A 25643-nucleotide genomic window follows, 5' to 3' on the forward strand; every position below is an offset into this window, starting at 1 on the left:
GGGGGCAACTCTGGCTACTCACGGTCTCGTAGTCATCGGGGAGTCCTCCCTGAAGTGTTGTTTCTCCACAAGTCGAGACGGGGGCGTCGGGAGCAGAGTAGCAAGTCTCACGCTTCCGGCGGGAAACGCAGTCGTTTTAAAGTTGCTCCTTTGGAAACAAAGTTGCAGTCTTGGATGAACAGGGCCGCTGTTCTCGGGAGTTTCTTGGTCCTTCTAGAGCAGGGCAGTCCTCTGAGGATTCAGAGGTCGCTGGTCCCTGGGGAGAGCGTCGCTGGAGCAGTGTCTTTAGAAGGGGGGAGACAGGCCGGTAGAGCTGGGGCCAAAGCAGTTGGTGTCTCCGTCTTCTCTGCAGGGTTTTTCAGCTTACCAGTCCTCTTCTTCTTAGGTTGCAGGAATCTAGTTTCCTAGGTTCTGGGGAGCCCCTAAATACTCGATTTAGGGGTGTGTTTAGGTCTGGGGGGTTAGCAACCAATGGCTACTAGCTCGGAGGGTGGCTACACCCTCTTTGTGCCTTCTCCCTGAGGGGAGCGGGGCACATCCCTAATCCTATTGGGGGAATCCTCCATCTGCAAGATGGAGGATTTCTAAAAGTCAGAGTCACCTCAGCTCAGGACACCTTAGGGGCTGTCCTGACTGGCCAGTGACTCCTCCTTGTTTTTCTCATTATCTCTCCTGGACTTGCCGCCAAAAGTGGGGGCTGTGTCCAGGGCATTTCCACTAGCTGGAGTGCCCTGGGGCATTGTAACACGAAGCCTGAGCCTTTGAGGCTCACTGCTAGGTGTTACAGTTCCTGCAGGGGGGAGGTGTGAAGCACCTTCACCCAGAGCAGGCTTTTGTTTCTGTCCTCAGAGAGCACAAAGGCCCTCACCACATGGGGTCAGAAACTCTTCTCCCAGCAGCAGGCTGGCACAGACCAGTCAGTCCTGCACTGAACAATTGGGTAAAATACAGGGGGTATCTCTAAGATGCCCTCTGTGTGCATTTTTTAATAAATCCAACATCAGTGTGGGTTTATTATTCTGAGAAGTTTGATACTAAACTTCCCAGTATTCAGTGTAGCCATTATGGAGCTGTGGAGTTTGTTTTTGACAGACTCCCAGACCATATACTCCTATGGCTACCCTGCACTTACAATGTCTAAGGTTTTGCTTAGACACTGTAGGGGCATAGTGCTCAAGCACCTATGCCCTCACCTGTGGTATAGTGCACCCTGCCTTAGGGCTGTAATGTCTGCTAGAGGGGTGACTTACCTGTGCCACAGGCAGTGTGAGGTTGGCATGGCACCCTGAGGGGAGTGCCATGTCGACTTAGTCATTTTCTCCCCACCAGCACACACAAGCTGGCAAGCAGTGTGTATGTGCTGAGTGAGGGGTCCCTAGGGTGGCATAAGACATGCTGCAGCCCTTAGAGACCTTCCCTGGCATCAGGGCCCTTGGTACCAGGGGTACCAGTTACAAGGGACTTACCTGGGTGCCAGGGTTGTGCCAATTGTGGAGACAATGGTACATTTTAGGTGAAAGAACACTGGTGCTGGGGCCTGGTTAGCAGGGTCCCAGCACACTTCTCAGTCAAGTCAGCATCAGGCAAAAAGTGGGGGGTAACTGCAACAGGGAGCCATTTCTTTACACATGGTGGTTGCATGTTTTATATCCCCAAAACACTTCGACCACCTGAGTCTTTCATGACTACAATACATTCAATCCATGATACATCTGCCACCCTCCCAAATCTTATTCCATTTTTGGGGCTTCACTCCATGTCTTTTTTCCAGCCCATGAGGGCTGGTCTACTCCCCCCCAATTCCTGGTGATGTTCTTTTGTCAATGGCCACCACAGATTTACCCACAGCCTTGAGTATTTTGGGATTCCATTTTGTACCCAGATATTTAATATAGAACGTTTAGCAAGGCGTCACTTGGGCCACCTCACACCTGATCCCCACACATTTAGTTCCTCCAAAAATGGCCACATTTCTGGGCAGGACCACAAGAAGTGGAAGAGGCCCTTTTGTGTACATCCCAAGGCAATGTCACTGCTTGTGGGTCCCATTTTCAAATGCGTAGGTCTGGAACAGTACAACTATTAAATACTCATGGTTGTATTTGCCAGAAGCCAGATCGTATTGTCACCTTCATTGGGGCTCCTTAACCTATTTCCTTTTCCCTTTCTCCAGAGCACCCATGTCTGCCTCCCATCTTTAGTGACTGCATATTATTAGGGAGTTGTTTGTAATCTTTCTACATGTTCAAGAGACTGCTTTCTTGTGCAACTGTTCACTTAGCGTCCTGTCCTCCTTGGGAGGGAGGCTTCAACCAGAATAGTACCCTTTTTAATATAGCATGACAATGTATGCTTAGCCTACGGGCGTCTATAGTATTCACTTTGTCACCTGGTAGTCCTGCAGTAAGTTATCAAAGAGATTCATATCCTCACGTGACCATAAGTCTCTAAGTTTTCTTGTGCTTATTGTCTCCAATCATTTGAGCCCATTGAGGGCGCCTACTTCTGACACTGCATTCCTGTCCCACAAAGGTGTGTTATCAGTCAAAGTCTCCTACCATCCCGGAAACCTCGTAGTCTACCACACTGCAAACACTCTGGGTGTGGGTTACTAGAGTTTTGGGGTGCCTGCGCTTATAGAGTGCTGCTGCGTACCTCCTTTTTCCAATGACATGGCTACCTATTCTGATGGCCAGTTCAGCCTGTGGCAAGAACACCCAGTCATTAGTGGCCATCAGCTGCACAACCCAGTAATTTATTTTAATGTCTAGAATGGCTATGTCTTCATCGCTGTATGAAGCTGTCTCTCTACATGGTGCACTAAAAAGAAGCACACCATGCAGAGAGCCCAGTGAATCCCCAATTGGTTTGAAGAGGCAAAAGTAGATAGTACTAATGCTCTATTTTGTGGTAGTGTGGGTCCACTCCCACTCGGGTCAGTGATGGCGAGTGCAGTGGTGACTTCATGTGTTGAGAAGTGCCCCTTTTGGCATGGTTACCCCCCCACCACCACTTTGTGCCTCATATCTGATGCTAATTTGACTGAGTGTGTTCTGGGATCCTGCTAACCAGGCCCCAGCAGGAATCCAGCACAATTTAGGTCCCTGAAGTGTGACATTGCTTCCACAATTGGCACACCTGTGGCACACAGCTAAGTCCCTTGTACCAGTGGTACGAGGGGCCCTGTGACCAAGAAGGGTCCCTAAGGGATGAGGCATGTATTATGCCATTCTAAGGGGCCCCTCACCAAACACATGCACACTGCCATTGCAGATTGTGTGTAAATCTAAAGGTAAAGGTAAAGTTGACATGGAATCCCTCTTTGGATGCCATGCCCATAAACCACTGCCTGTAGCATAGGTAAGCCACCCCTCTAGCATGCTTTACAGCCCTAAACCAGGGTTAACTACACCACAACTGAGGGCACAGCTGTGTGAGCAATATGCCCCTACAGTGTCTAAGTCCATTCTTAGACATTGTAAGTGCAGTGTAACCATACTGAGTACATGGGTTAGGAGCTTGACAACACAAACTACACAGCTCAATGGTGGCTTCACCGAAGACTGGAAGTTTGGTATCAAACCTCTCAGCTCAATAAACCCACAATGATGCCAGTGTTAGATTTATTGTAAAATGCACACAGAGGACATCTTAGAGATGCCCCCTGAAATTCACCCAACTCTCTAGTGTGTGGCTGACAGGTCTTTGCCAGCCTGCCACTACAAGGTGAGTTTCTGACCCCATGGGGTGAGAGCCTTTGTACTCCGAGGAGTCAGGGACAAAGCCTGCTCTGGGTGGAAGCACCTCCCCCCCTGCAGGAACAGCATCACTTGGTGGTGAGCCTCAAAGGCTCCTGCCTTTTGTTCTGCTGTCTCCAAGCACTCCAGCTAGTGGAGACGTCCGCCTACTCCGGACCAAGCCCCATTTTTGGCAGCAGATCTGGCAGTAAAATTAGTAGACACCAGGAGAAGTGTTTACCCCAGCTGGGACCACCCTTGGGGTGCCCAGAGCTGAGGTGAACCCCTCCTGACAGAATCCTTGATCTTTATTTTGGAGGGTGATAGCCAATAGGGTTAGGTATGTGTCCCCCTCCCCAAAGGGAGTAGGCACAGGAAGGGTATAGTCACCCTCGGAGGTCAGTAGCCACTGGCTACTGCCCTCTGACCCCTTTAACGACCCAAAATCTAGTATTTAGGGGCACCCCTGAACCTTGCTCTTTAGATTCCTGCCGACCTAAAGAAGAAAAAGGACTGAAGAGCAGCACCAGCAGTGAGGACTCCAGACAACCACTGACTTGGCCAGCCCTTTTGGGCTGTCTGCAGCTTCAAGACTCCGGCTACAAGAAGACTCTGCCTACAGGCCCAGTGACCTCTACAAACCCCCTAAAGGGCTGCCTGTCTTCTCTAAAGACCAAGATCTCCCAAGGACAGAGGCCCTGTCCACAAAGAATCCTCCAACCAAGACTCCAGAACCCTCTGGATCTATGAGACCTGCCCACTCAGCACCCGACGCGCACAGCCCGAGTCCAGGTGGCCCACCTGACCAGAGCGTCCCCATGCGATTCAGAACTTGAGTCCACCCCAGGTTGACCCCTCCTGGCCGCCACCACGACGACTGCAGCCTGAATCCATAGGATCCCCATGACTACAAATGGATCTGGTGAAGATACCCGACACCTAAAAGTACCCCTGCACCCACGGCACCCTGGCCTTGGGGCACCCAGCCGACGGTCCAGCAACATCCAGAGAAGCCTCAACTTTCATGTCAAGCCGTTGGTCTTCTTGAGCCAACACCCTGAACCAAGCCTGCAGTCTCTTTGTGAAACCAGAGTTTTCCACTGAAAAGCATTGGGCACCCAACGCTGTGTTTGCACCTGGCCACCCCTGTGCTGCTGAGGGTGTGGGTTTGGTGCTGAACTCTGGACCTCCCCAGTGCTGATCTAAACCCTCCAGTGACCACGCCCTGAGACCGCGAGTACTTACCTGCAAACCGTTCACTTCCGAGTGCCCCCAGTCTCCATAGGATTCCACTGAGCACCCGACACCAACTTTGACCTATGCACCAGGCCAGTCCTCTGTTGCTGATGCTGCACCCTTGGCAGCTTCCTAAACTTTGCTCTGCAGACACCTTATCCCCTGAAAACTGGGACCCTAAATCAAGTACTTATCTGCAAACTGTGTTGTTACTTTTCCTCCCCTAGGACTGCATAGCTTTCTATAAAAATTGCTCTGTCAACCCTGGATAATAAAAAGTTTTACTAACCTGAAAACTGATTTATCTGTGAATTCAAAAGAAAGTGCATTTAATACTTGAAAGTGGTACATTCTTGAAAATGTACTTACCTGCAATAAAGATTCTTTTGTTTTTAAAAATAAAGTAACAAAGTATATTTTTTGATACATAAACGTTGGCCTGGAGTTAGCCATTGTGTGTGCCTCATTTCTTAACTGTGTATGTACAACGAATGCTTAGCACTACACGCTGATAAGCCTAACTGCTCGACCACACTACCACAAAAGGGAGCATTAGTATTATTTACTTGAGCCTCTGTAAACATTCTGGGGAAGCCCTGAACTCTGTGCACACTATACCTCACTTTGGTATAGTATATACAGAGCCAGCTTCCTACATTGGTCAATCAGCTGTGGTGTCTACGACTTTGCATTTGATGGACTACTCAGCCAATATATGATGACACAACTAAGTTCCAAAACTGCCTTCAGATTCAACTGATTTTTTTTTAATTGACACATTTTTAAAAGTCCTGCTGAGGCCTTGGATAAATCCTCTTTAGCATGTCTTTTAAAATTTAAAAAGCTACTATAGTTAGGGGTAAAGTATATAGAAGTAGTCCTAGTTCCTAAAAGAAATCCCCACCCTCAGTAACATAACAAGCAGCTCAGAGGACAGGGTTGTGGAGCTCGACCTGACCCCTTACCTCCATCTCAAGATGGGAGAGCTAAGATCTCTCTGCAGAATCAAAAAGATTAAAACTGTTTCCAACCATACCAAGGTCAAGCTCCAGGAGCTCTAAGCAGAGTACGCAAAGGAACACCCTGCTGAGGAGGATGCTCTGCCCTCAGATGGGGAATAAGTTAGGGATCATGAGGATGACCTCCCCCTCCTAACCTAACTAGGGAGGACAGGGCCTCTGTCTCTCTGTCCCCAAGAATAGTACTCACAGCACCTAGACCTCACATTGGTGGGTCAGGTTTCATTGGGTCCACGGAGGACAGCCTAAGTGAATGAAGAGGACAGCCTTTTAGAACGGTTGGCCAAAATAATAGCTTTGGAGGATAGACTCCTAGCTAACAGAAATGGGCTTAGCACCCATTAATGGTGGCAGCAACTTAATATATAGGGACAGAGAGCAATCTTGTGACCTTAAAATCCCCAAAAGGACTGTCCCCATGTATGAGGATGGTGATGATATCACCAAATGGTTCACATTCTTTGAGAGGGCTTGTGGAATGAGAAAAGTGAAAATGTCTCACTGGGGAGCTCTCCTTTGGGACCTTTTCACTTGTAAGTGTAGGGATAGACTCCTTACACTCAATAGAGCAGATGCTGAGCCCTATGACCTCATGAAGGCTACCCTAATTGAGGGCTTTGGACTCACCGCTGAGGAATATATAATTAGGTTCAGGGGGCTCAAAAAACCTTGATCCAGTCCTGGGCTGACTTCATAAGCTACCCAGTGAAAATACTAAATGGTTGGTTAACTGGAAGTGACGTGCAAGACTATGATGGGCTCTATAATTTGTTTATGGAAACACATCTTAAGTAACTGCTTTAATAAAAAGGTGCATTAATATCTGGTAGACCTAGGTCCAATGTCTCCCCAAGAATTGGGAAAGAAGGCAGACCATTGGGTCAAGACTATGGTGACAGGCCCCCAAAGACCAGCTCAGAAGGGTGGGCCCTGAACCTCGTCACTAACCACTCATGGGTGCAAGGGTAAAAACTTTGATCCCAAAAAGGGCTGGTGTCTTAACTGTAGACAGAATGGATGCCAAACTGGAGACTTGACCTGTCTCAAAAAGAATCCCCCTAGTACTGCACCAGCTAGCACTGATATAACCAGTCTCCAGGTGGGATCTGTGCCCAGAGCAAATCAGGGTCCACACCGAAGCTATGTCAGTCTCTGAGGGTGGGGTAGATGTTGCCACTCTTGATGTCTGCCCCTTAAGATGCACACATACAGACAGTATGCTTTGTTTAATGGGACTAGAGTAGAAGCCCTGAGGGATACAAGTACTAGTGTCACCATGGTAACAAAAAAACTGGTTTCCCCAGGACAGTACTTGGATGGACAAACATATCCACTTTTGCAACCTCAGGTGAATGTCTGATAGGGGAATGACCTAGAGTCCTCAGCATGGGCGGAGATAGAACTCAAAACCGCTGCAGCCATGCTGGGAATCCCTGAGGTAGTGTGTGAAAGCCAGAGAACAAAGCCGTGAGCAGGGTGAAAAAGTGTTGGAGCCTGAAATAATGGCCCAACCTTCCAAGAGAAAAAGGAAAAGAAGACTGTGGGACCAACTTCCGGACAGCAAAAAGTTCAATATTCCTCTTATCAGGAAGAAGTCTTACCTGCCCCAAAGAGTACTGAGCCCATGGAACTTGAACCTTACCAGGTTGAACTCTTAGGCCTGGGAGGCCCTCTAGGGACCAGCTGTGCCAGGGACAGAGGACCTGTCCCACTCTAGAAGGCCTGCGACTGCAAGCTGCTGCACAGGAAAAGGGAGCGTCAGTGGCTCCCACAGGGTCTACTGGGAAGAGGACCACAAACCTGGTACCATAAGGTGTGGTAGTGCCTCAACAGTTAGCTCATGACATCCTCCTAGCTGGGGATCTGGGCCAAATCAAAACATGAAATAGGCTAGTCAGCCATTTCTACTGGCCCAACATGTCCCAAAAGGTGAAGGAGTTTTGAAGCTCCTTTGTCACCTGCCAAGCCAGTGGTAAGGCAGGTGGCCACCCAAAGGCCTGTTAATTCCACTACCAGTGGTTGGGGTAATCTTTGAAAGGGTTGGTGTGGACACAGTGGGTCCACTTGAACCATCCTCAGCCTCAGGAAACCAATATATACGGGTAGTAGTGGATCATGCTACCAAGTATCCTGAAGCAATTCCCCCCCTTAGGTCTACTACAGTCCCTGCAGTACCAAAGGCCCTCACTGGCATCTTTATCAGGTTATAGTTTCCTAAGGAGGTGGTTTCTGACAGAGGTGCCAACTTCATGTCAGCTTACCTGAAACACACGTAGAATGAGTGTGGGTGACCTACAAGTTCACAACACCTTATAAACCACAACCAAATGGACTTGTTGAAAGGTTCAACAAAACACTGAAAGGTATAATCATGGGATTCCCTGAAAAACTCACAAGGGGATGGTATGTCCTGTTGCCATGCCGGCATTTCGCCTACAGAGAGATGCCTCAAAAGGAAGTAGGGTTTTCCCCCTTTTAGCTTCTGTTTGGTCATCCTGTTGGGGGACCACTTGCTCTTATAAAGGAAGGTTAGGAGAGACCTCTTTATGAACCTAAGCAAGATATGGTGGACTGTGTACTAGGCTTATGTTCTAGGATGGCAGAGTACATGGAGAAAGCCTTAAAAACACTTGAGGCCAGCCAACAGCTCCAGAAGCAGTGTTAGAACAAAAGGCTGCACTGGTGGAGTTGAAATCAGGGCAGAAGGTGTGGGTTCTGGAACCTGTGGCTCCAAGGAGACTTCAAGACAGGTGGCTTGGCCCTTACCCTATCATTGAAAAGAAAAGTGAGGTCACCTACTTGGTAGACCTGGGCACTAGCAGGACACCCAAGAGGGTGAACCATGTGAACTGCCTCAAGCTTCTCAGTGACAAGGCTGATGTAACGATGCTGATGGTTACTGATGAGGATCAGGAAGCAGACAGTGAACCTCTCCCTGACCTTCTTTCTTACAGTCCTAAAGATGGATCAGTTGATGGTGTTGTCTACTCAGACACCCTCACTGCCCAAAAGCAGGCTGACTGTAGACATGCCCTGCAACAGTACGCAGAGCTCTTTTCCTTAACCCCTGGACAAACACACTAGTGTACCCATGAAGTGGACACCAGAGAGAGCTTGCCTGTCAAATCCATGACCTATCGGCAGTCTGAGCAAGTTAAGGACTGCATCAAAGCTGGACTTGGGGGTCATTGAACCCTCTGACAGCCCCTGGGCTAGCTCAGTGGTCTTAATTCCCAAGCCTCATCCCCTGTGTGGACTACAGAGGTCTGAACTCTGTCACCAAGACATATGTACACCCCATGCCCCTGAGCTGACAGACAAACTAGGTGTAGCAAAGTTTCACAGTACTTCTGACTTAACTGCAGGGTAGTGGCAAATTTGCACTGCACCAGGAGCAAATGAAAAACAGCATTCTCCACACCTCATGGGCATTTTCAGTTCAGTGCCCTTTGGTTTAAAGAATGCTCCTGCCACGTTACACAGGTTGGCCAACCAAGTTCTTGCAGGATTGGAGACCTTTAGTGTAGTCTATCTAGATGATATTGCTGTGTTTAGCTCCACCTGGCAGGATCACCTGGTCCACCTGGATTTCAGGAATTGGGCACGGGATCAAGAAACCCAGGTTACCTGGAGCAGGCTTATGGTGACAAGCGACTTGGCAGTTGACAGGGGGCCAGGGCGTGGTTTCGTTTAAGTGCCCAAAAGTGTGGTCAGTGAGGGCCTCACTGACAGACAAAAGAGGGTCTGTCTGTGCCTGGCCAGGGATACAGGACATCAGTCACTATATTTGCTTTTAGCCCCATAGTAGGGAGGTGAAGGTCAAGGAATTCAGTGGTCATCCTTATCACTGTGGTGCAAGAAGTACTTTCTTCTTTTGCTGCCTGGTGGTGAAACCCTCCCAGCATTATATGACCTGTCCAGCCCACTGGCATCCTCCAAGTCCATGTACCAACTGTCTTCAACATAGGGCGAGGTAAGGTCTTCCCCATACCCCCACCACAGTTGTCTCCATATGACTGGCTCTGGTTGGAGTCCAAGCAAAATTTTTATGTAGTGTATGTGTATGGGCGCCAGTGGAACTGTGTCAGAGTCTGAAGGCTTCAGTATTAGTTGTGCCATGTCAAGATCTGGACGTGACCCCAGCGCAACCTGGTCAGAATCAGATACCACAATGGGTGGAAGTTCCTCTTCTGGTGCCAGTGGTGTAGATGCTGGCATCAACATTCGAGGGACCAGTGCAGGTTTCGCAACAGACTAAGTATGAAAGTATGGAACAAGGTTCAAGGGGCGCAGACTGTGTCAAGGGCCTACCTGCCAGTTGTGACCGGACTGGACTTCCCGAAACGTAAATCCCTGCTAGTGGATGCCTGCACCACCAAGCTTTCAGGGATTGGGGGTGAGATCAAAAAATCCAGGTTACCTGGAGCAGGCTTATGGTGATGGGCGACTTGACAGTTGACAAGGGGCCTGAGCATGGTTTAGCTCAAGTGCCCAAAAGTTGGGCCAGTGAGGGCCTCACTGACAGACAAAGCAGGTTCTGTCTGTGCTGGCCGAGGATGCAGGAAATCAGTATGTTTGCTGTTACCTTCATAGTAGGGAGCTGAAGGTCAAGTATTTCAGTGGTTCTCCTAATCACTGTGGTGTAAGATGTACTATCTTCTTTTCCTGGCCTGGTGGTGGCACCCTCCCAGCATTATATGACATGACCAGCCCACTGGCATCCTCCAAGTCCATGTACCAACTGTCTTCAACATAGGGCAAGGTAAGCTGTTCCCCATACCCCCACCCCCTTTGTCTCCATATGGCTGGCACTGGCTGGAGTCCATGCCAAAATGTTTCTGAAGCGTATGTGTGTGGGCGCCAGTGGAACTGTATCTGAAGAAGTCTGAAGGATTCAGTATTAGTTGTGCCATGTCAAGATCTGGACGTGACCCCGGTGCAACCTGGTCAGAGTCAGATTCCACAATGGGTTGAAGTTCCTCTTCTGGTGCCAGGGTGTTGATGCTGGCATCAACAATCGAGGGAAAAGCGCAGATTTGGCAACAAACCTGAAGTATGAAAGTATGGAACTAGGTTCAAAGGGCACAGACTATGTCAAGGACATACCCGCCAGTTGTGACCGGACTAGAGTTCCCTTTCATAATTTGGAACCAGAAACCCCCTCCCCCCGAGGGAGCGGAAACCAGGCCAAAGATGTGCAGTATAGCCTCTTGAAATCCTTCAACCTGCTGTGATGTTGCTGATGGACCCGGGAACTCAGGGTTTAACAGCCGCTCAGGGGAAATGGAGTGAGACTTGGATGCATTGTGATGCCCTTGCACCTTCCCACAAGGAAGATCTGCAGAAGGATAACTTTGGGAGCGGATACACGCTCTTAACTTCGATCTAGAACGGAACATTGTGGAGCTTTTTGGTGCTTCACCACAAACAACTTTACAGTCTCAGATTGCCTTTGGGTTCATCTGGGCGCAATTGTCACAGGTCTCTGAGTCATGCATCGAACCAAAGCACTTGAGGCACACCTGGTGGATACGTCAAAGGCATCTGTTTGAGACAGTCCATTCACGATTTAAACCATGTCCTATTCGGTGGAGACATGTCCCTTGCACACTGGAAAATTTGCAGAAGAATCTCTTTACAGAGACAGCGGAGCTCCGGATCCGCGTCTAAAGGCACAGAAAAAAAAGGCATGATGTCAGCACACATGGGAGATGCTTATATACGACCCACTCACCACTTCTGCACAATGGAGTTGATGCAGAATCGCACTACGCCACCCTGCAGATGTTCAGGAGCACTGCTTTTTTAATCTTCTAGATTCAGGCTGGTGCCTGGGGACAATAACATAACGAAACTTGAGGGGGGCCCGCTGCAAAGTACAGACAGCCCCCCCCACGAGCCCACAGCGTTTGCTGAGGGGCCCCCCTGGAGCCCCACCCAGCACCATGGGGGGGCTGCAGGAGCTTATGTAAAGCCACAGCCTGGGTATATTCACAAGGTGAAGAATCTGCAGTTGGAAGTATCCAGTAATAACTTGGCAGAGGGATACAGTATATGTACAATTTATGTTATATATCACTAACCCAGAGCACATCACTTAAAACCCTTTTTGCGTGTCCCTGGGAACAGATCAGAGTGGCATGAATATCTGGAAAGAATTCAGGAACCCATATAAAGCATACAAATAAACAGAAGCACATTTCAACAAACTACTTCCAAGTAACTGATGACTCTGGGGGTTGCTCCTGTTGTCTACCTTGTCAAAAATCCAAACGTAGCAAGCATTTCTAATTCTGTGACAAACACAAAAGAAGGATTTATTTTACAAATATCATAAAGATCTCATTAGCTACCCAGCACAACGTTTTCATCAGGTATCCTACCTGCTATTAAAAAGATAGTAAGCTGCTCCAAAGAGATTTTTTTTTTTTTTTTAAAGACTGAATGTTGTAAGAGAGCACATTCCATAACGTACTATTAACAGTATCAATATCCAAACATTTACTATGAAAAGTTCTGAATTGCTTGGTTTCGAATCGTTACGAGTAGCTGGTATTCCAAAACAGCTCACACTCCCAATTTTGTTCATTGTCACATGCTTTAACCTTGATGTATAGATGTGATGCCTGATTACACAGTTTCTATGAAAGATTAAGGGCCTGATTACAACTTTGGAGGAGGTGTTAATCCGTCCCAAATGTGACGGCTATACCACCAGCCGTATTACGAGTTCCGTAGGATATAATGGACTCGTAATACGGCTGGTGGTATATCCGTCACTTTACCGTCACTTTTGGGACGGATTAACACCTCCTCCAAAGTTGTAATCAGGCCCTAAATCTTGATTATAAGATCTCAGATTGTTTCACATAACCAATGTGTTTGCGTGCAACTCAATTCTGAAAAGTTTTAAAATACATACAAGCAAAACAGGGTAATGTATAAGAGACAAACAATGTGGCAGAAAACCTGCAATTTCAATATCGGGGAAATATCATGAAGGATTAACATGAAATGTGCTACTCAATTTCCTTCCACTTCCCACTATGCTGGATCCTATTACATATGGTTTTCAAAAAAAGAGTTTACGATTGAACAACAATTGACGCCCAAATTGACTTACAGGCTTTAATGAAAATGTCACTTACCCAGTGTACATCTGTTCGTGGCATCAGTCGCAGTAGATTCGCATGTTCTGCAATAGCTCGCCATCTGGTGTTGGGCCGGAGTGTTACAAGTTGTTTTTCTTCGAAGAAGTCTTTCGAGTCACGGGACCGAGTGACTCCTCCTTTTGTCTCCATTGCGCATGGGCGTCGACTCCATCTTCGATTGTTTTTCCCCCGCAGAGGGTGAGGTAGGAGTTGAATTGTAGTAATAGTGCCCATGCAATGGAGTGACTAAGTATGCACCTATTTAAGGTTGAGATGATACATATATAAATAATTGAAGGTAACTTCCAAACTGCTACAGGCTCCCGGGGAGGCGGGTGGGCACATGCGAATCTACTGCGACTGATGCCACGAACAGATGTACACTGGGTAAGTGACATTTTCAGTTCGATGGCATCTGTTGCTGTAGATACGCATGTTCTGCATAGACTAGTAAGCAGTTATTTCCCCAAAAGCGGTGGATCAGCCTGTAGGAGTGGAAGTAGTCTGAAATAATGTCCTTAATACGGCTTGACCTACTGTGGCTTGTTGTGCGGATAACACGTCTACACAGTAGTGCTTGGTGAATGTGTGAGGCGTAGACCATGTGGCTGCCTTACATATTTCTTGCATTGGGATGTTTCCTAGAAAGGCCATGGTAGCACCTTTCTTTCTGGTTGCGTGTGCCCTTGGTGTAATGGGCAGCTGTCGTTTAGCTTTAAGGTAGCAGATTTGGATGCATTTAACTATCCATCTGGCTATACCTTGTTTTGAAATTGGGTTTCCTGCGTGAGGTTTTTGAAATGCAATAAAGAGTTGTTTAGTCTTTCTGATGTTTTTTGTTCTGTCAATGTAATACATTAATGCTCTTTTGACATCTAATGTATGTAGTGCCCTTTCAGCTACGGTATCTGGCTGTGGAAAGAACACTGGAAGTTCCACTGTTTGATTTAGATGGAACGGTGAAATAACCTTTGGCAAAAATTTAGGATTGGTCCTTAGGACGACTTTATTTTTGAGTAGTTGTATAAAAGGTTCCTGTATAGTAAACGCCTGAATCTCGCTTACTCTTCTTAGGGAAGTAATGGCGATGAGAAATGCCACCTTCCAGGTTAGGAACTGTATGTCGCAGGAGTGCATGGGTTCAAAAGGTGGACCCATAAGTCTAGTTAGGACAACATTTAGGTTCCATGAAGGAACAGGTAGTGTTCTTGGTGGTATAATTCTCCTAAGGCCCTCCATGAATGCTTTAATGACTGGTATTTTATATAGGGAAGTTGAATAGGTAGTTTGCAGGTATGCAGATATTGCTGCAAGGTGAATCTTAATGGAAGAGAAAGCTAGGTTAGATTTTTGTAAGTGAAGCAAGTAACCCACTACATGTTCTGGAGTTGTGTGTAATGGTTGTATTTGATTAATATGGCAGTAGCAAACAAACCTCTTCCATTTACTTGCATAGCAGTGCCTGGTGGATGGCCTTCTTGCTTGTTTTATGACTTCCATACATTCTTGGGTAAGTTGTAAGTGCCCGAATTCTAGGATTTCAGGAGCCAGATTGCTAGATTCAGCGATGCTGGATCTGGGTGTCTGATCTTTTGGTTGTGCTGTGTCAACAGATCTGGCCTGTTGGGCAATTTGATGCAGGGTACCACTGATAGGTCTAGCAGCGTTGTGTACCAGGGTTGCCTTGCCCAAGTTGGTGCTATCAATATGAGTTTGAGTTTGCTTTGACTGAGTTTGTTTACCAGGTAAGGAAGGAGAGGGAGAGGAGGAAAAGCGTAAGCAAATATCCCTGACCAGTTCATCCATAGGGCATTGCCTTGGGATTGTTTGTGTGGGTATCTGGATGCGAAGTTTTGGCATTTTGCGTTCTCCCTTGTCGCAAACAAGTCTATCTGAGGTGTTCCCCAGAGTTTGAAATAAGTGTTCAGAATTTGGGGGTGAATTTCCCATTCGTGGACCTGTTGGTGATCTCGAGAGAGATTGTCTGCGAGTTGATTTTGTATCCCTGGTATAAACTGTGCAATTAGGCGAATTTGGTTGTGAATTGCCCAATGCCAAATTTTTTGTGCTAGCAGGCTTAACTGCGTGGAGTGCGTCCCCCCCTGCTTGTTTAGATAATACATTGTTGTCATGTTGTCTGTTTTGACGAGAATGTATTTGTGAACTATTATTGGTTGGAAAGCTTTTAGTGCTTGAAAAACTGCTAGAAGTTCTAGGTGATTGATATGCAGTTTTGTTTGATGTACGTTCCATTGTCCTTGTATGCTGTGTTGATCGAGGTGTGCTCCCCACCCTGTCATGGAAGCATCTGTTGTTATTACGTATTGTGGCACTGGGTCTTGGAAAGGCCGCCCCTTGTTTAAATTTATGTTGTTCCACCACAGAAGCGAGAGGTAAGTTTGGCGGTCTATTAACACCAGATCTAGAAGGTGACCCTGTGCTTGAGACCACTGTGATGCTAGGCATTGTTGTAAGGGCCTCATGTGCAGTCTTGCGTTTGGGACAATGGCTATGCATGATGACATCATGCCTAGGAGTTGTAATACCATCTTTGCTTGTATCTTTTGTGTTGGATACATGCGTTGTATGATGGTGTTGAAATTTTGAATTCTTTGTGGACTTGGAGTGGCTACTCCTTTTGATGTGTCTATTATGGCTCCCAGGTATTGTTGTACCTTGCGTGGCAGAATTTTGGATTTTGTGAAATTGACGGTGAACCCTAGTTTGAAGAGGGTTTGTATGATATGATTTGTGTGATTTGAGCACTCTATTAACGAATGGGCCTTGATTAGCCAGTCGTCTAGATATGGGAACACATGTATCTGCTGCCTTCTTATGTGTGCTGCGACTACCGCTAGACATTTGGTAAAGACTCTTGGTGCGGTTGTTAATCCGAAAGGCAGTACCTTGAATTGGTAATGTATTCCTTTGAATACAAACCTTAGGTATTTCCTGTGCGATGGGTGTATTGGTATATGGAAATAAGCATCCTTGAGGTCTAAAGTTGCCATGTAGTCGTGCAGTTTTAGCAATGGCAATACTTCTTGTAGTGTGACCATGTGGAAGTGGTCTGATTTGATGAAAGTGTTCACTACTCTGAGGTCTAGGATTGGTCTCAGTGTTTTGTCCTTCTTTGGTATCAGAAAGTACAGTGAGTAAACTCCTGTGTTTATTTGTGTGTTTGGCACTAATTCGATTGCATTCTTTTGCAATAGTGCCTGCACTTCTATCTCCAGGAGATTGGAATGGTGTGTTGTTAAATTTTGTGCTTTTGGTGGTATGTTTGGAGGGAATTGTAGAAATTCTATGCAATAACCATGTTGGATAATTGCTAGAACCCAAGTGTCTGTAGTGATTTCCTCCCATGCTTTGTAATAATGACCTATTCTTCCCCCCACTGGTGTTGTGTGGAGGGGGTGAGTGACCTGTGAGTCACTGTTTAGTAGTAGGGGCTTTGGGGCTTTGAAATCTTCCTCTATTTCTAGGGAATTGCCCTCCTCTATATTGTCCCCGAAAACCTCCTCTATACTGTCCCTGGTAACTGGACGGTGTGGCTTGTGAGGTGCTGGCTTGTGTGCTTTGACCTCGAAACCCCCCTCGAAAGGGCGTTTTACGGAATGTGCTGTAATTCCCTCTGCTCTGCGGGGAGTAGAGTGCGCCCATGGCTTTGGCAGTGTCCGTATCTTTTTTGAGTTTCTCAATCGCTGTGTCCACTTCTGGACCGAACAGTTCTTTTTCATTAAAAGGCATATTGAGAACTGCTTGTTGAATCTCTGGTTTAAATCCAGACGTTCGGAGCCATGCATGCCTTCTGATAGTTACAGATGTATTAATTGTCCGTGCAGCTGTATCTGCAGCGTCCATGGAGGAGCGGATCTGGTTGTTGGAAATGGTCTGTCCTTCCTCGACCACTTGCTTTGCCCTATTTTGTAAGTCCTTGGGCAGATGTTCAATGAGATGTTGCATCTCGTCCCAGTGGGCTCTGTCATAGCGCGCAAGTAGTGCCTGGGAGTTCGCGATGCGCCACTGGTTTGCAGCTTGTGCTGCGACTCTCTTACCAGCTGCATCGAACTTGCGGCTTTCTTTATCTGGGGGTGGTGCATCTCCAGATGTGTGGGAGTTGGCCCTTTTCCTAGCTGCTCCTACAACAACAGAGTCTGGTGGCAGCTGTGTAGTGATGAAAACCGGGTCCGTAGGAGGCGGCTTATACTTTTTTTCCACCCTTGGTGTGATTGCCCTACTTTTGACCGGCTCCTTAAATATGTCTTTTGCGTGCCAGAGCATACCAGGGAGCATAGGCAGGCTTTGGTATGAGCTGTGGGTGGAGGAGAGTGTGTTGAACAAGAAATCATCCTCGACCTGTTCTGAGTGGAGGCTTACATTGTGATATTGTGCTGCTCTAGCCACCACCTGAGAGTACGCGGTGCTGTCTTCTGGTGGAGATGGCTTTGTAGGGTATGCCTCCGGGCTGTTATCGGACACTGGGGCGTCGTATAGGTCCCATGCGTCCTGATCTTGGTCACCCTGGCTCATGGTGGGGTGAGCTGGGGTGTGTGATGGAGTTTGTGCTGGTGAAACGTCAATCACGGGCGGAGGAGAGGGTGGTGGTGTAACTCTTTTCACCACTTTTGGTTGTGGTGTTTGTTCCGTCTGGAACTCCAACCTCCTCTTTCTCCTAATGGGGGAAAGGGTGCTTATTTTTCCTGTCCCCTGCTGAATGAAGATACGCTTTTGCGTATGGTCCACATCAGTTGCTTGTAGCTCTTCCTCAAACCTATGCTTCTGCATTTGGGAGGTTAGCGAGTGCTCTTCTGTATAAGAGCCTGAAGCTGGGTCGCTTGCAGTTTGTTTCGGCATCGAAACTTTGTCTGCGTGTTTTTTCGGCTCCGAGGTGACTTTTTTCCTTTTCGGGGCCGAAACCTCTCGGCGTCGATCTGTTTCGGTGCCGCTGTCTCGGCGTCGAGCCGTGTCCACACCGGCATCTCGGTGTCGAGGCTTGTCTCCAGCACTTTCTCGGTCCCGAGAAGGCTGCGTGCCGGTGTCTCGACCGGAGTCGGACGATCTCGGCACTGTTTGGGCCTTTTTCGGTGCCGGCGGTCGGTCACCGAATTTATGGGTCGAGCCATGGCCTGGTGGCAGTGGCGTCCCCTGGGCCTTGTAAATGTTTCTCTGTGTGGTTTTTGACGTCTTACTCACGGTTTGTGTATCGTCGAATCCTTCGGAGTCTGAGTCTTGGATCGAGAAGGTACCTTCCTCTTCCTGTTCCTCGAACTCCCGTTGGGCTGTCGGTGCGGACGCCATCTGAAGTCTTCTGGCTCGACGGTCTCGGAGTGTTTTTCGGGACCGGAACGCACGACAGGCCTCGCAGGTGTCTTCGCTGTGCTCAGGTGACAGGCACAGGTTGCAGACCAAGTGTTGGTCTGTGTAGGGGTATTTATTGTGGCATTTGGGGCAGAAACGAAACGGGGTCCGTTCCATCGGCGTTCTTCAGCACGCGGTCGGGCCGACCAGGCCCCGACGGAGGATCGAAAAACTACCCCGAAGGGCACCGGAGCTCTTCGATCTTCGATGCGGTGTTGAATGTAAGTACGCCGATCCCGAACGCAACAATACCGACGAAAATCTTCCGAAATTAGCTAATTTTCCGTTCCGAAACTCGGAGCGACAGGAACACGTCCGAACCCGATGGCGGAAAAAAAACAATCGAAGATGGAGTCGACGCCCATGCGCAATGGAGACAAAAGGAGGAGTCACTCGGTCCCGTGACTCGAAAGACTTCTTCGAAGAAAAACAACTTGTAACACTCCGGCCAAACACCAGATGGCGAGCTATTGCAGAACATGCGTATCTACAGCGACAGATGCCATCGAACATGTAGTTATCACTTTATTGATAAGCCATTTGATTTTCTATACGCAGGTCAACCCAACTCCCTTCTTGTGTTGGCTAGACGATGTGTATATTGTTATAAAAAAAAACTACCCCTCTGTGGGATGAAAAATAACATACACAAACACCTCCTAGTTTAACTGCCTAATGCACGAACAGGTAACCATTTCCTTCCCTTTCATGAAATGCTCTTATATTGCATTTCTCCTAAAGTTCCAAATAGTACCAAATATTTTTTCTAGAAGTTTATTTTTGCAACTACATCCATGATTATTTTTTCTGGTTTTGCCAGTCTCAGGTAAAATGTACAGAAGCACTGATTCTCTGTCTCGCCTAAGAAAAACTCAAAATAAATGTAAAAAAGAACAGGTATAAGACAAAAAGTGTAATAATTGCAAGATAAGACGAACCTCAAAGGTCATTTCCAGATGATTCTTTGGAATCTGCATGACTCCAGTGTCGCCAAGTTCTCCAGAGACACAAATCCAAGGGTTGGAAGTAGTGATTGAATTGCTTATCTTTTTTATTGGGATAATGACTGCTCTGTATGGAATCACTAAAAATGAACAAATATATATACATACATATTTGTTTTTGTAACGTTTATAGAGCTTAACGATGTTTTCAAAATAATATACATTGAATATTTAAATTAGTCAAATTCAACGTATCACAGCAAAAACAGTACACTTTATTACAGCATCAAGAAGAATAGCCGGCAAGGGCAGAGAAAACATGCACACGGAGACCTTATTCCACCCGTATAACAACATTGTGGTAAGAAATCTAGAGCAAAGTTTCAAAATCCCACAATCACTTCTCTAACAAATAAAATCGTAGTTGTTTCTTATCAGCGCCTGGGATGTCATCCTGATGTACTATTTAGACAAATGTGCGAAAGCAGAATCCTACGCCTTTGAAAAATGTAATCCTTCCAATAAGAACATGTATGAAGAGAAAAGGACAAATGATGATTTGCTTGAAGCCTTCTATATAAACACAACACAATGCAAACAAAGCATGCCCTTCATCCGGAAATATTTTTCAAAGGAAAAGGCCTACATTATGTGTTTTTTTTTATTTTACGATATATTTTTTAGTCTTACTTCCTGCTCGCTTGAAAGTGGTTTGATACTGTGGGCCTTGTGTTCTCTTAATAAAAACTTTAAGTAAGAACCCGTGAAATGCTTCTGAACACGAGGCTTGAAATATTTTCCATACAAAATGACTGTTACAAGGAACATAAAACACTTGCTACTGCCCCACATTTGCAGCTGAGCTTGGGAATAGTCACAAAGTATTTTAATGGGGAGGCAGGCAAAGCAAAGTAAGGATAAAAAGCGTGGTAAAAAAACCCACAGATTTGCATTTATGCCTATTTTGTTGTCAGTTCCCGCTGCTGTGCACCAAGAGGCAGTGTTCACATACAGTGGAAATAGCCGCCTTTAATAGGTCGTCACGAATCAGAATACATTCCAAACATAATTTTAAGCCCTGCGTTATTCAAGACGAATAAGTTACTTACCTTTAAGAACAAATTATCTGGTAGAGACATATTCTAGTTGCAGATTCCTTACGTTAGAATTTCACCCAAGCATCAGTGTGGATCAGGAGACTTTTCTTCGAGCAGTACCCTTGCGTGCCATTAGGTGGTGTTGGTTGACTCCGCATCCGTTGTTGGCGTAACGGCCACTGGATAGGTCATGGGTTGTATAAAGGCACCACCCCAGCGCGCTGACATCAGTTTCTTTTCACGACTTTCTACATCAGAAACACAGAGCCATGAAGTACATTAACTCTGGTGCGCCAGAACCGGGGCCCTAAAAGGGAAGTCCCTGGTCCCTAGAAATCAGTTTGCAGAGCAGGGAGAATGGGTGCATCGGTAAGGAATCTGCAACTAGAATATGTCTCTACCAGATAATTCATTACCGAAGGTAAGTAACTTGTTCATCTGATAGAGATTTCTAGTTGCAGATTCTTTTCCTTATAATAGCTATCCATGCAATACCATCCCCAGAGGTGGGTTTGCAAACCAAAATCATGCTAGGAAGTCCTGCAGGACCGAACAGGCAAAGTGCCCAATCCCTTCGGCCCTGACTGTCCGGGCAGTAGTGTTTAGTAAACGCGTGCAAAGATGCCCACACCGCTGCCTGGCATATGTCCAGGACTGGAACTCTGTATGCTAATGCAGTGGTTGCAGCTGTTGCTCTGATCGAATGAGCACGCACGCCCTCCCAGGGTTGCTTTCCAGCCAATGTGTAGCACATTTTAATGCAGAGGACTATCCATCCAGAGATGGACCTTTTTTGCACTGCCTGACCTTTCTTCGCACCCACATAACCCACAAAGAGTTGATCATCCACTCAGAACTCTTTTGTATGATCAAGATAGGACGCCAACAATCTTATTAAGTCCAGATGGTGGAGTCTTTCCTCTTCCGTAGAAGGATGTGGGGGTGCGTAAAAAGTAGGTAAGGTGTGTGATTGGCCTAGATGAAAAGACGTGACCACTTTAGGCAGAAAAGAAGCCCTAGTACGAAGCACCACCTTGTCAGGGTGGATGGAGATGACAGGTGGCTTCGAAGAAAGAGCCTGCAGCTCACTAACTCTGTGGGCAGAGATGATAGCTACAAGGAAAATAGTTTTCAGAGTAAGCAGGCAAAGAGGGCAGTTGAGAAGTGGCTCAAAGGGAGCACATATCAGATAAGTAAGAACTGAGTTCAGATACCATTGGGGCATTATGAACAGAGAAAGAGGAAAGAGATGGGTAAGGCCCTTAAGAAATCATCTAACAATGGGATATTCAAACAAGGAGGGTTGCTCAGGCAATCGGAAGAAAGCTGAGAAGGCAGACATAACCTTTTAGAGAGCCCAGAGCAGAGCCCTGCTGGGCCAAAAAAAGAACAAACAAAAAAACAGCAGAAAGAGGGGCAGAGTGGGGGGTCAACAGACTTGTCTGTACACCATGCCACAAACTTGCTCCAATGATAGGCGTATACCATTTTGGTGGAAGGGCATCGGACTGCCAAGGTAACATCACCAACTTCAGGTGGAAGGTCAAAAGCTGTCAACTGCCGCCGTTCAATCTCCACTCAAGGCGAAGGAGACTGGGCAGGTTCGGGTGGAGAACCGACCCCCACTGCTGCGACACAAGATATTCCTGAAGGGGCAGTCTGAGCGGAGGACTGAAGGCCATGTTCAAGAGCTCAGCATACCATACTCTTTGTACCCAGCCAGGATCTACAAGAATGATTTGGGCCCAGTCATTCTCGATCTTCTTGAGAACTCTGGGCAGAAAAGGTATTGGCGGAAAGGCATACAGGAGGCCAGAGTTCCACTCAAGACCGAAAAGCATAGTTGAGCGAGTGCCACCTTAGAAACTGCAATGCACAAAACAGAGGTCTTTACACGTTCTCTGCAGAGGCAAACAGATTTAACCAAGGCTCTCCCCACTGCTAAAAGAGACCTTGCCCTACCTCGGATGGGGGCTTCATTGGTGATCGACCAGGCATTGACAGCTTAGTTTGTCTACTGACGTTCAGAGACCCTGCCAGATGTTGAACCACCAGGGATATGCCCGGATGTTCCAGCCATGTCCAGAGGCAGAGAGCCTCCTGACAAAGTCCACAACTCCACCCCACCCTGCTTGTTGCAGTACCACATTGCAGTGGTGCTGTCCGTGAACACCTGCACCGCTTTTCCTTTGAGAGAGAGAAGGAATGCTTTCAATGCTAGTCTGTAGGAAGTTGGCTCTGTATATACTATATCAAAGTGAGAGATAGTGTGCACAGAGTCCAAGGGTTCCCCTTAGAGGATGATAGTGGCATAATTAGATAATACTAATGCTCTACTTTGTGGTAGTGTGGTCGAGCAGTAGGCTTATCAGAGGGTAGTGTTAAGCATTTGTTGTACACACACAGGCAATAAATGAGGGACACACACTCGAAGACTTAACTCCAGGCCAATAATTTTTATATAGAAAAATATATTTTCTTTATTTTAGAACCACAAGATTCAAGATTTGAAGTAAGTACATAAAATGCAAGGTACTTCACCCAGCTAAGTATAGAACGTTGATGTAAAACAGTAGTACACACAGTTTTGGTAAAAATGGCAAATAGCTATTTTAAAAGTGGACACTGCAAAAATCAACAGTTCCTGGGGTTAGGTTTCTCAGGTAAGTAAAGCACTTACACAGTTAGTCTCCTGGGAACAGGCAGTCCACCGTTGGAGGGTTCAAGGTAACCCCAAAGCCACAGCACCAGCAACACAGGGCCAAGTCAGGTGCAGAGGTCAAAGGAGGGCCCAAAACACACAGGCACCTATGAAGAACAGGGGTGCTCCGGTCCTAGTCTGCTTACAGGTAACTACCTGCACCCTCGGGGAGCATACCAGGAGGGTTTTGTTGAGCACTGGGACACACACACACACACCCACAAAACACACCCTCAGCTGCACAAGGGGCGGCCGGGTGCAGTAGGCAAAGGAGGCGTCGGGTTTGCTATAGAAAGCAATGGAGGGACCCGGGAGTCACTGAGGCAATGAAGGCAGGGCACAGGGGTGCTTCTCGGGCCAGCCACCGACTGGGCTAGGATGAGGATTGCCTGCTGGTCACTCCTGCACTGGTAGGTGGTTCCTCTCGGTCCTGGGGCTGTGGGTGCAGTGCTTGGTCCAGGGGTCGGGTTCCTTTGTTACCAGGCAGTTACGATCAGGGGGAGCCTCTGGATCCTCTCTGCAGGCATTGCTGTGTGGGTGCAGGGGGGTCGACTAAGGGTGCCCACGTCGTTGGAGTCGCCTGGGGGTCCTCTCTGCGGTGTTTGTTGTCCTGGAATCGAGCCGGGGGCGTCGGATGCAGAGTGTGAAGACTCACGCTTCTGGCGGGAAGTGAGAGTCTCTTTAAAGTTGTTTCAAAGTTGCAAAGTTGTTGCAGTTTCAGAACAGTGCAGCTGTTCTCGGGAGTTTCTTGGTCCTTTAGGTACAGGGCAGTCCTCCGAGTCCTCAGAGGTCACTGGTCCCGCTGGGTACATCGCCGTGCAGGTTCTTTGAGTCTGGAGACAGGCTGGTAGGGCTGGGGCCAAGTCAGTTGGTGTCTCCGTCATCTCTGATGGGCTTTCAGGTCAGCAGTCCTTCTTTCTTCAGGTTGCAGGAATGTAATTTCCTGGGTTCAGGGTCGCCTCTAAATACTAAATTTAGGGGTGTGTTTAGGACTGGGGGCAGTAGCCAATGGCTACTGTCCTTGAGGGTGGCTACACCCTCTATGTGCCTCATCCCTAAGGGGAGGGGGGCACATCCCTATTCCTATTGGGGGAATAGTCCAAACTCAAGATGGAGGATTTCTAAAGGCAGGGGTCACCTCAGCTCAGGGCACCTTAGGGGCTGTCCTGACTGGTAGGTAACGACTCCTTGTTTTTCTCATGATCTCCTCTGGACTTGCCACCATAAGTTGGGGCTGTGTCCGGAGGGGCGGCCATCTCCAGTAACTGGGATGTCCTGGGGTGCTGTAACAACAGACAGGAGCCTTTGAGGCTCACAGCCAGGTGTTACAGTTCCTGCAGGGGGAGGTGGGAAGCACCTCCACCCAGTACAGACTTTGTTCCTGGCCAGAGTGACAAAGGCACTCACCCCATGTGGCCAGAAACTTGTTGGGTTGTGGCAGGCTGGCAGAAATTGGTCAGCCTATCACTCTAGAAGTCAGACTGGTATTCAGGGGGCATCTCTACAATGCCCACTGGGTGTATTTTACAATAAATTCAAAACAGGCATCAGTGTGCATTTATTGTGCTGAGAAGTTTGATACTAAGCTTCCCAGATTTCAGTGTAGCAATTATGGAACTGTGGGGTTGACAGACTCCCAGACCATATACTCTTTATGACTACCCTATACTTACAATGTCTAAGGTTTGGCTTAGACACTGTAGGGGCATAGTGCTCATGCACCTATGCCCTCACCTGTGGTATAGTGCACCCTGCCTTGTGTCTCTAAGGCCTGCTAGAGGGGTGTCTTACCTATGCCACAGGCAGTGAGAGGCGGGCATGGCACCCTGAGGGGAGTGCCACGTCGACTTAGTCATTTTCTCCCCACCAGCACACACAAGCTGTGAGGCAGTGTGCATGTGCTTTGTGAAGGGGTCCCCAGGGTGGCATAATACATGCTGCAGCCCTTAGAGACCCACCCTGGACACAGGGCCCATGGGAACCAGGGGTACCATTAACAAGGGACTTAGCTGTGTGCCAGGGCTGTGCCAATTGTGGGAACAAAGGTAAAGTTTAGCAAAAGAACACTGGTGCTGGGGCCTGGTTAGTAGGGTCCCAGCACACTTTCAATCATAACTGGAATCAACAAAAGGCAAAAAGTTAGGGGGTAACCATGCCAAGGAAGGAATTTCCTTACATAGTCTGATCGCCCTGAGCTCCAAAAGGTTGCTATGGAGCTAGGACTCTGCCAGAGAACAGATGCTTCTGATCCCCGCCTCTCCCATGTTGCTGCCCCATCACTACCGTTGCATCTGGTTGGGGAAGGGAGAGGGATCTGCTTCTGACCCAAACACGGTTCAAAAGCCACCACTGCAGATCTTGCACAGACCCCTCTAAGATTTGGAATATGTCAGAGAG

At 47.5% G+C, this 25643-nt stretch overlaps 1 protein-coding gene across 4 annotated transcripts in view; it reads right to left on the reverse strand.

Annotated features, from left to right (window-relative positions):
- DENND5B (DENN domain containing 5B) overlaps positions 1 to 25643 on the reverse strand; it is a 517562-nt gene that overhangs the window by 99901 nt on the left and 392018 nt on the right. For all 4 annotated transcript variants that reach the window (XM_069228198.1, XM_069228199.1, XM_069228197.1 and 1 more), the window contains one exon: positions 19443 to 19588. In XM_069228198.1, coding sequence (XP_069084299.1) covers positions 19443 to 19588 — 146 coding nt within the window. The remainder of the gene's footprint in view (positions 1 to 19442; positions 19589 to 25643) is intronic.

This window comes from Pleurodeles waltl, chromosome 4_1 (assembly GCF_031143425.1).
Source record: "Pleurodeles waltl isolate 20211129_DDA chromosome 4_1, aPleWal1.hap1.20221129, whole genome shotgun sequence".
Taxonomy (NCBI): domain Eukaryota; kingdom Metazoa; phylum Chordata; class Amphibia; order Caudata; family Salamandridae; genus Pleurodeles; species Pleurodeles waltl.